This window comes from Labrus mixtus, chromosome 11, assembly GCF_963584025.1.
Source record: "Labrus mixtus chromosome 11, fLabMix1.1, whole genome shotgun sequence".
Lineage (NCBI taxonomy): Eukaryota > Metazoa > Chordata > Actinopteri > Labriformes > Labridae > Labrus > Labrus mixtus.
The window spans coordinates 10,807,428-10,819,160 of NC_083622.1; the positions used below are offsets into that span (position 1 = coordinate 10,807,428).

An 11,733-nucleotide genomic window follows, 5' to 3' on the forward strand; every position below is an offset into this window, starting at 1 on the left:
AAATAAGAAGAGGAAAGTCAGGTCAAGGGTCAGTAGAGGTGTTTAATTTTAAATTTTTTCTTTTTATTGAGAAGCTTTTCAAAATGAATGATCATTCATGCGTTATATGCATTTAATCTACAGCTGAAAACATAAAAATGATGACTTTATCTTGTTAGATATTTTGTTAAAGTCCCCATGAAATTGAATTGCAAGAGTATCTAACGGGATGAACCAATCACAAGATAGAAGGCGGGACATAACATCTGGATGAATTTGATTGGATCGTTAGCTACAAAAAAAGCTTTATAGTTGTTTGAATGTTAGTACTATAGGTCAGTAGTCATCAGACAGTTGAAATGTTCACAGGAAGAGAAAACAACTGTTTTATTATGAAATTGGTTATTTTCTTAACACACACAAATGTAAGGATTCAAACAGCAGGAATGTGAAAGGGTATGATTATTTCAGTGTTCAAATAAGAGAGATCAGAAACAGCAGCATTGCAGGAAACGTTTTCAGCAAGATGAAGTTTAAAAAGTCCTGGTGTGATTGTGCAATACACGAGGACATTCACAGACAGACGTCACAGCATGAGAATAAAAAGCATCCTGGTCTGTGAATGAAATATTTACTCGGAAAAAAAATAAGTCCTTCCAATGAAAACCAAACCCACATCCAAAACGTACCCGTTAACAATTTGATCTAATACCCATAAACACTGCAAAATCAAATATTCAAACATGAATCTAATATTTACAGATATTTTTTAAGCAGCCCTCCAAGGAAATGAAGTTTAGCAGAGACTGTGCTAGCTGAAGTAGAGTAATTCAATGTCACACTACATAACATTAAATGTCTAAATGCATTTGGTTAACATTTAGTTATATGGCACAAAGCTGAGATTGTCATTAGACTGTAGGATTACTGAGGAGCTCCTCCAGCAGTTGTTTGTGTTCTGGGTCTTCAGGGCTCTAAAAGAGAAACATTCATATCAATAAATACTTTTAAATTCACTTTTCAGGTAACACTTTTCTCAAGACAATGAAATGTACAAAAAGGCAGTCAACTGCAAAATGCGTCACTCTGTGAAAGATTTGTTGGGGAGGAAGATGATTGCCTTTTCCCAATTTTTAAAAGGAATAGATGACTTGGACTCATATCCGAGCACTTGGGACTTGAGACTCAACTTGGATTTAAACTTGAACACTTGAGACTCAACTCGGAACTCACAATCAAACACTGGGTTTCATGTCAACTATTAGAAAGGTGACATCAGAAAAAGTTTCAAAAATAAAGACCAGAGGCTCATGACATAAACATTTAGTGAAGAAATGGGGGTAAAAAGGGATATTACAGCATTTGTTGTGAGTGAGTCTTCCCCCGTGCAGACTAAAGGTTTAGCAGTAAAACATGATTTCTGAAGACTCTACCTGGTTGTCCGTCTTTTCACGGCTCCTCAGAGCCTTGATCCCCAAGACAGCAGAGCTGATGACTGTGCATAACTCCAGGAGAGACAGGACAATCAGAACAGCACTGATGCTTCTCAAAACCATCTGGGGGGACAAAAAACAAACAGTGTTAACTTGAAAATCAGTAAAAAAAAAAATATATATATATTCTAATTAGATTGAATATAATGTGTCGAGAATTTTTTTTTTATACAAACAAATTATAAATTCAATAAATAACTCAGTCTTGATAGCTTGATAAAAGGATCCGGCTTTCATGAAAGACACTTGTAAACAGTAAAGGGCATACCTTACAGCTTCAGTGTGAACATGAAGATATGAAAGGAAGAACATTTGACATTTTGCTCAAAGGCATGAAGTACTTACCAGAGACACTGCTTGGCCCTCCAAGCATTTCTCAATCATCAACTTCTGCTCTGGAGACGGAGACGGAGTTGGCCTGATGTATCGTCTGTTATAATAGTAATTGTTGTAATAATCAGGATCACAATCTCCCTCCCACATCCTCAAGAGGGTAATGTTTATGGTGTAGAGTACAATGCCGGTGATGGCAAATGCAACTCCTGTTAGATTCAGAATCACGTTAAGGAGGACCTGCGGGGGGGACACAAACAAACATAAAGAAATTAAAACCACAAACTAGCATAAGAGTGATCAAAATGTGAGATAACATGCAGCTTGTTAAAGTGGAACTACTCACCAGACATGGACTGGGGCACCTCTCAGACAGGATGCACATAGCACCAAATAAAATGAACTTGAAAAAAAAATAAAAAAGAAGAAGATTCAGGCTTCTGTTCTTCCACACCAACAATGTAATTCACAAACACATTTGGGATTGAAATCATGAAGCCCTGCTGAGTATATGAGGGTTTAAAGCTTATTTAAAGATTGGTAATAATGATAATTGTATCAGGTATAGGTGACATCATCAGGTATAATAATATTGTGTACAGTAGGTTTTCTGTTAGGCAGGATTTTTCTTTTGTTGTAATTAATCCACTCTGAAACATTTGCAACATTGGGTTGCTTACCAATCCACCTAACCAAAAGTGACACATGGTAGAATCAACACCCCACCAAGGGGAACTGTGACTGATGAAGACGATCGTTCCGAGGCCGATGGTGAGCAGCCCAGTCATAATTTGCACAGCCTGTAAAGACGGAAACACAGAATTAACAAGAGCATGGGCAAGAATGACCTGTACCTTGACATATAACTGTACCCGCACCCGCACCTGAATCTGTACCTGTAACTGTACCTGAACCTGTTTGTAAACCTGATCTAAATAGATCTTTTCTATATAAACAGATCATTACCTAAACGCAGGTGTATTAACATTAAAGGGATACTTCACCCATTTGCATTAAGCTTTATATCATTAGAAACCTGGTAGTATTTTTGAATGGTCGTGTATCCCGCCCTCATTTTCCCCTGAGACGGGAAATCTTTATGTTTAAGTCTGAGAAGGAGCCTTCGATGACGCAAAAATCGTCATTTTGCGTCATTGGAGGCTGTTGTGGTTAGCGGGGGTGAAACTACAACGCTAGTTCCTCATATTTTCAACCACTGAAGCTACAGACCAATCACAGATCAGTGGGTGGGAACTCACTCCCAGAATCAAAACTTAACGTCCGCCATATTGCTTGGAAGCTATGCTAACAGGCTCTATGGAGACAGCTGATAATGGCGAAAAAAGTATGTTTCAACTTCAAACTGATATGGATGAAGGGGATTTTGTGGCTGCAGTTGCCGCTGCGGCTGCTGTTATGAGGACGAGGAGCCCGGGGCGGCTCGAGCTGGGGCGGACTGGTAGTGTCAGTGCTCTCACTGTTTGCCTATGGACACAGACATAGAGTCTGTTTTCTGCCAGGAATTTCCAAGATGCCAATTCCATCTGGAAGAAATCTCGGAATCAGTTGAGGAAACAGCCTTATCTGTTGTTGTAAATGTCTGTAAATAGAGGACCCTAGATCAGTGGGATTGACCTGCGTTGCTGTGCATTCTGGGAGTTGGTGTCTTTCATCCACATGAGCCAAAAATACACTTTCTGCCTTTTCTCAACCAAGAAGGCACCAACTTCAAAATGTCAATACAGATTCATGTTTCAACAGTTTAAGTATGTTAAGTTAAGTTGTAACTTACCCCCAGCAGTGACTGAGCTCCATTGATCCTCCTCAGGTGCTGAGACCCCGTGCAGCACACGGGGCTGTAGCAGAGGCCTTTGAGGATTTGGCATATTGGGGGACAAGCACTTTGGGGGTCCGCAGTCAAAGTGAGCACGGTGACCCCGTCAGCCCTGGTCAAAGTCACAGACATCTCGCACACTCCTGAGGACTAAAAGAGACAAGAGAGAAAACTTTTATCATTCAAATGTGAAAACTATTTACTAATCTCACACCACTGGAGCTTTTTTACATTGGGTCTGGGAAAAACAGATGCAATGAGGAAGTTGGACCCAAATAGCTTGAGCAGGCTGCAGCCAATGAGAGAAGAGGAAGTCAAGCACCATTTTGATTAAACATTTTTAACGCCCCCACTCTTTGGTGGTTTTTTTTATCCCTCTGTTATTTCCTTTTTTATGTATTTGAAACTTACACTTTTTTTGAGAATCTGCCTAGAACATTAGCCCTCTGCAAGGTCATATTTCAAAGAGGTGGTTATGAAGCAGACTCAAACTAATAAAGACGCTTCTATGTGACCTATAAGCAGGCAACCAGGAAGAAGACTATTTCAATACAGTTGTTATTGAATGCATCTGAGCTGCCGTAGGGTCAGTCGACAAAGCCGTTTAGAGCTCACTGAGTGGTACATCACAAAGTTTAAATGTAGCAGGAGGAGATTTTTTACAAGCGATCCTCCACAAACAGGAACGATGTGTCATTCTGTGGGGGCGGCTCAGATCAAAACAATAAAAGAAAGTTCCTCACAGTTGCTTTCAAAAACAGTGAGAGTTAAACGGATCAGTGAAGAACCATGAACACATTAATTGATAATCTGATTGGCTCAAGTTAACCAAGCTACGCTTCTTTCCATGTATTTTAGCAAACAAAGACAGAACACTTACCTGTTTGTGTTGAGAAGAAAACCAAAACAATTCAGTTCTGACCTAACCTGACAACAAACTGTCTGACAGCATAGAGGAGGCGGAGATAAAGTCCCAACTAGTTCCTGGCAGTACCTCCCTCCATGTATGAGCTGGAGAGAAACTTGACACTGAACACAAAGAAAGTTGAGAGCTCTCTGCTTTGATTTGATCTACAAGCTGTTTTAACAACTTAAATGGAAAGAAAAACTTGCAGCATCATGCATGACATGACCTTAAGTTAAACAATCACAACTTCAAAACCCCAACCTCTCTGAGCATTATTTTAAAAGTTTGTTTTTCACTTGAATGTTCAATTAATTTTCCTGTATAGTTATCTCACTATTTGATTATCTAAATGCGATTTCCAGGACTTCTTGTTCTTGCTGGACTATTTTACATGTTCAGGATCCCTTCATTTATCATCTTTTCATGTAGCTAAAATAGTGAAATCTGGGGAGTCTGGTGGCTCAGATAGCATAACATGTGACTTATAATATAGAGTGTTCGACTCTGGCCCTCTGCTCTTTGGTGCATGTTATCTCCGCTCTCTCTCTTCCCTGGGGGTCACAAAAGGGCGTTAGGGAAATGGAACAAAAATACAAATCAACTAAAAACATTATTTGTGACAATAACATTTGTACATATGTCTTACTTGATGTGACAAATCACTGCATTTCCAAATCTGTGTCCTTTTTTTATGCACGTCTTTAAAAACATTTAACACACACACCAAAAGATATATTACATGTAATGAATGACATTTAAAATACATGTTTACTGTTAATATAACTGTGTTATTATTGCTTAGACAGAAATGATAAGCCATTGTTTACAAAAACAGACATTTGAATATAATGACTGATTAACATGATAATTAATTGTTAGTGACTCTAATCATTTGAATGTTTAGAATTGATTGATCAATTCAATTAATGCATCCACTTCTGGTTGACTTCACTCTCAACAAAAGGTGAATACAACAGGAATCTAACAAAGTAAATATACACAAAGTGTTAGATTTGAAATACTGCAGATTATGCCAACAAAACCAGAACAAAGTAAGGTGTAAGGTCCATTTTCCACTCATGCTGTGGTTTTCTTTGTTCTATGTAGCAGGTCAGGCTTGGTTTGTAGAGAAAGATGAAGTAGTAGGCCTGAAGGCGGGTATCGAATTCGATACTTTTTTGGCAAGGATTGAATTGCTTCGATACTACAGAGTATCGAAAAATGGCTTTTCATTCGATACCAAATTTCGAAACCTATCATACCTATCATCAGCGTCAGTGAGCCAATAAGCATGCAGCGTGTCTGTTGTTGTGTTTTGAGAGGCTTGACTACAGTTTGCATCGTGAAGTGAAACCACATTATGGTAAAATGGTTTATTTTCTCATGTTATGAAACTGCTTTGAATGTTTTAAAATGACATGGAGCTGAAAAAGAACCCAAAGATTTGTATCATAATGTGTAATTTAATGTTTTTTTGTTAAAATGAATTTCATAAAATTGGTATCGAAAAAAGTATCATTTAGGAATCGGTATCAAAGTCAAGGTATCGGTTTCGGTATCGAACATTTTTCAACAATACCCAGCCCTATGGGGATGTGGCTTGAATAGGTCTGTTTTCATTAGGAATAAAAAATTTAAATGTGTCACCTCGTATAAATAAGCCTTTGTGACGATATACAGTATTTTCTGTTGTATTTCAAAAGTCATGAAAAAGAATTATGTTTACTGTGAATTAATAAACAAATAGAAAATAAATGCGTAAATATGAACTGTTTACAGGCATATTCGAAACAAGAGTCCAACTGACAAGATCAGACATGCAAACAGAAATCCAACATTTAACAATCTTGATTTTATGATTTGGATGATTTTATCTTCCAAATGAATGAATGTTTAAAAAAAGACTAATTTAAAAAAAGCAGTCCATCTGTGTCACCTACATGAATGAACCACACTTCCAGCTACAAACACACTGACTATAAGGCACGTTGGCTGATCTATAAATCTGTATAAAAACGATAAGTTCAAGGGAATGAAATGGAGAGCAGCATATTCAGAATGATAAGGTGCATATCATTTAAAAACAATCTCAAATATAAGTGCAAATATTTAAGGAAGCTGTGTAAGAACAGACAGATATTACATTATTTGATGTTAACGGTATAAAAGCTCAGGAGAATATTTGAGTACCTAACTAAAAGCACAAAGTCGAGACTTTCATTAGACCGTAGGGTTCCTGGTAACGTCCGCCTCCTGCAGTTGTCTGTAGTGTTCTGAGTCATCAGGGCTCTGAAAGAGAACACATAAAATCACAGTCATGATCATTTATGTCATCTTAGTTTGAAATATTTATTTTTTTACAATATAAATGAATAAAGCAGAGGAGCTCAAATCTTTAAGAAGAACATGTATTCTCTCAGTGCACTTTTTTATTTGAATTCAGGAACATCTTCAGTAGTAGCTCAACGGGTGATGTGTGCACAAAGACACACAAACAAATATTAATTATATACCCTTTCTATCTTCAACAATCAACATAGGCTTCATTTTGACCCAAAGTTAATAAGAGTTTGTCTTAAATCAACCTCTCATGTCAACAGCAGGTTAAACAGTATGATATGATTTGTTCACTCTACCTTGTTTTCTCCTTTGTTAGTGAACTTCAGAGCCTTGATCCCCAAGACGGCAGAGCTGATGACGATGCAGAACTCAAGGACCGACAGCATGATCAGAAAGGTGAAAATGCTTCTCCAAAGGTCCTGTTGGTACACACAGATACATTACAAACAGAGTTACCATTAACGTCTACCATCACATTCTGTTTTATTTAACAAAATGAGTAGAGTGCTTTTGTTTTTTTCCTTTTTATTTGTTTGTGTTTTTTTTCACTGCACAGCATGCTTCATTTGCTTTTTTATGTTTAAACTGTGATGTCATCAGGTCAGAAGAGGGATGCATGTGACAATAAACAACTTGAACTTGAGCTGACAGCCTCTGAGCAGGCCTGCAGACAATGAGGAAAGAAAAAAGTCAAGAAAGCAATTTGGATTTCACATGGGTGTTACTGATTATAAATTATTTAATATATCGCCCAACCCTTGGGAAACCAGGGGCGTGTCTAGAAGGGTGCCAGCCCAAAAATAATGAACTATAATTTGCTGTCTGCCTTGTTCGGGGCTGGACGTTTGTTAACACAACGGTTCTGGGTTTTTTGTTTTTTTTGCCACATGCTGCAAGTTGTTATCTTCAATGTAAATGTATTATATTATTTATGTATTTTACATTTTAAATAAATACCATGCATATAGATTTGATAGGACAGGTGCATAACACTGTATTTTAATGAATTAACAAGCATTTTATTCGGTACTGAAACTTTGTTTATAAGTTTATTTGCAAGTTTGACAATTTGACGTTGAACATCTTTGTTCTAGAGTCCTTAAAAAAGGCAAAGAAGATGTAAGTTTCAGCTCTTGTGTTACATAAAAGTAGATGAAATTAGTGGTGTTAGAAGGTGTAAATAAATTACATTCTTGTGGACACAACACTTCAGGCCCCCCCTGCATAAGTCAATTCCCCAGTTGGGACACCCCAGTCAGAAAGTTCTGGACATGCCCCTGAACAGAGCAGTAATTGCTATCAAGGGTAACTTTTATGACAAATGTTTTTTGCTTTTTTTTTTTTCACTCGTCAGTTTAACTGTATTATGAAACACTCACCATAACCATCATTTCCGCCTCGTAGCATTTCTCTGTCATGATCTTCTCCAGAGGAGTCGCTGTATGATCTAAGTCATACTCATAATTATCTGCTTCACAAAGCCACCGCATATCAACGACAACCATATTGATGCTGTAGAGAATAATGGCGGCGATGGCAAAACCAACTGCTGATAGATTCAGAATCACAGTGAGGATGACCTAAAATATAGACAGCAGGTGTCATTTCATGCACAATAAGCAGAAAATCAAAAGTACAATAAGAGTGACTTAAGATGTTAATACAGTAAGCTTCTCACCAGCCACGGTCTTGGGCACTTCTCAGACAAGATGCACATGGCACCAAAGAAAATGAACTAAAGAAGAGACAAAAACTTTAATATTACTTCACTCAAACACTTAAAAATCCATTTACAGCTCTCATTTAAATAATCACCATCATGAGCAATTTATGACTTGAAAATTTGAAATGGCTTGTAAAGCGCTTTTACACCGCATGTCACAGCTACAAATTCACACACTGATGGTAGAGGCTGCTATGCAAAGTGTCCATCAGTATTAACTAATCCCATTCATACACATTCATACGCTGCTGCTTCGTGTAAGTGTCTTGCCCAGGGACACATGATCAGACATGTGGCCGGAGGAGAACCCCCGCACTTCCAGTTCAGAGACGGCTGACGCTAACAGTGAGCCACAGCCACCCCTTTGTAGCTACCACAGACGGATAATTTGTCCCAGAAGCCATTTCTTGAGCTCCAGAATTTTGTTAGAAAATACTAGTGAAGTGACTTGCAGCTTCTTAATCAAAAGTCTGTGGGAAAACCCTGTACTATTACTGACAATGTGCAGCAGGACTTAACGTCCTTTTTGTAGGTATGTTTTACTGTTGCAGGAAGTTTAACTTGACACGTGACTGGCATCATATCTCTGCTCTGTGTGTGAAAGATAAACACGGCTCAATGTGTAATATGTGTTAATTGGTGTGGACTGCTCAGGTTGCTTCAAGTGCATTTATCCTGACTACCGTACAAGAGAAACTCTTTTAACTTGATCCCCATTGATGAGAGCATTGAAACGTCATTTCCCATTCACCTGAGCGACCACACCTCCATTTGGGTGGAAACAAGCCTTAAGAATGTATTGGCAGTAGACAAAAAATAATACATTCATAAAATGCATTAAACCTTATATTAGCTAGCTTACCATGCCTCCTAACCAAAAAGGAAAGAGGTAGTTAAACTTTTGCCAGGAAGGGGCGTTGCCAGTGAGGATGGCTCCAAGACCAATGTTCAGCAAGCCAATCATAATTTGCAGAGCCTGTAGAGGAGAAAACACAGTATGAGGAACACTACGAATAAACAATACCTGTTTTGTGTTTTCTCAATACTCAAATCAGAACTGAGTGGTGACAGAACATGTGAAAAGTAAATAAATACAAAGTGTGGTGCACAGAAAATCAAAAGCTGAGAGTAATAGGACAAAACAAACAGGTTGGAACTCACCCCCAGGAGTGACTGAGAAGTTCCCTGGACCCTCTTCAGGTGCTTAGATAAGTCGCAACATGGGGGGCTGTAGCAACGGCTCTTAAGAATTTGGCAAAATGGGGGACAAAGACTTTGGGGGTCTGAGGTTAAGGTGAGCACAGTGACCCCATCAGCCTTGGTCTTGGTGAGAGACATCCTGTCCTCTCCTATGAGACTGAATAAAGAGAGGAAAGGAAATTGTCTATTAGCATGGTCAGGAGGACATACAGCTATTTATATTCATATTTTTTTTGTTATTATGTTGATGCTCTGCTTCTGCCTGCCTTTCTTTATCTCTCTTTGTTTGCTTCTTCCTCCGTGTCTCTTAATATGTTGTGGAGTCGAGCGCATGTGATCAGTTAGTGTACTTCTTGTCTATTAGTTTGTGGCTGTGCGCTACGTATATGCCTTAACCACCTCCGGGGACAGTGGGGGTCCCCAGACTGTTGAACCCATATTTTGGGGGACACGAGCTGAAAAGTTCGGGACCCCCTTCTCTACCACACCTGAAAAAGATGTTATTGTTCTTTTAACTTTCAATAGTTTTTTACTTTTCACCATCAAAATAACAGATTTTATATCGTTCAAACACATAAAAAGAGCATTTAAGAACTATTAGACCATTGCACATTTTGACAATGTTGCTGCATTGATGGAGTTATTTATGCAAAATAAACCCCAACCAATTATTGAGTGTGCGAATGAATAAGATCGACATTTCTGCATTGTACCTTTTTCTTTATCGGTCTGATGTATTATTCTTGTATTTTGAAGTACTGGAGTTTCGATTTTCATGAGCTGTAAGTCCTTATCGTCAAAAAAAGTCTTGAAATATTTTACCTTTAGTGTAATGAATCTGGAAAACATGAAAGTTTCACTTTTTCTTGGAAAAAAAAATCCAAGAAATTCTGATTCTTAGGCTCCCTGTATGTGTTTGTTGGAAGCTTAAATTGTAATTAAAATATCTAGTTTTTTTTACTTTCATGCATATTCTTTTGGTAAAGAAGGTCAATGTTACAAACTTTTACACACTGTCAATAAACAATGAGGTCCAGCATACTTGTTTTTAAACAGCGCACATATTTTCCATTAGGCGTACACTTTAAAATACGATACAAAACAACTTCGTTTAGATAACTGTACAAGAGTTGCATAAATAGCTGAATATAGTAACATAAATATAACCTTTGACCTTTCAATCTTAAACCAGTTTAACTGTGCTAAAGAAGGAAAGAAACCGTTTAAAAACATTCAGAATACATACGCAATAGTGTTGTACAAGTTTTTCCAAAACCTACCAGGAGGACTATCAGTCGATTTGAAGACGCAGTTACACTTTATTCAGCTGAATTGTGTGAGATATATCCATATAAACACGACATGGGAACACCTACGTAACTCTGAACTTCCTTCTTCACTGCTGGCTGGGCCTTTGCTTCGGAAATTGGAACTATGGCAACGACCCAGTCAGCGAAGAAGACTGTATGCTCATTCAGCATGATTGTGCTCGGTGCCGCCACCAGTGGCCGATGGCTATATTGCACTCGCTTACCCGTCTTGGCCTTTAAAAATGTCGAGCGATAAAAAAGAGTGCGTAATATAACTATAGTTTGTTTTAATTATTATTAATCAAGCGATATAATCACATATCATCCATTAATATATCTGATTAGTCATGTAGCAGTAGGACTATAAAGTGTATCACTGCAACATCACATCTGAGGCTACTTTTCTCTGTACTGTAGGCCTACATACACAAAGAACATAGATCTGTAAATATACTACTAAAGAAAAACATTTTTTTTTACTTTTTTATTTTATTTTATCCTAAGTAACGTGTACTGATTTGTATATATTTTAAAGGCAAAGTTACATTTCCAATGTTTACAGTATTTTAAGTTAAACACCAACTATTTGTGCTTCTGCATTACTGCAATCCTGA

General features: G+C 37.8%; 1 protein-coding gene across 1 annotated transcript; it reads right to left on the bottom strand.

Moving 5' to 3' along the window:
* Positions 1 to 22: 22 nt before the first annotated feature.
* LOC132983174 (uncharacterized) lies at positions 23 to 11,228 on the bottom strand. Its single transcript, XM_061049406.1, has 13 exons — positions 11,090 to 11,228; positions 9,771 to 9,958; positions 9,472 to 9,585; positions 8,565 to 8,621; positions 8,266 to 8,466; positions 7,183 to 7,305; positions 6,773 to 6,835; positions 3,598 to 3,789; positions 2,486 to 2,605; positions 2,152 to 2,208; positions 1,818 to 2,045; positions 1,413 to 1,535; positions 23 to 953 (listed from the first exon to the last, which is right to left on the bottom strand). The coding sequence occupies exons 2-13, from the start codon at positions 9,945 to 9,947 to the stop codon at positions 891 to 893; spliced, it is 1,518 nt and encodes a 505-aa protein (XP_060905389.1). The 5' UTR covers positions 9,948 to 9,958; positions 11,090 to 11,228; the 3' UTR covers positions 23 to 890.
* Between the last annotated feature and the right edge of the window lie 505 nt (positions 11,229 to 11,733).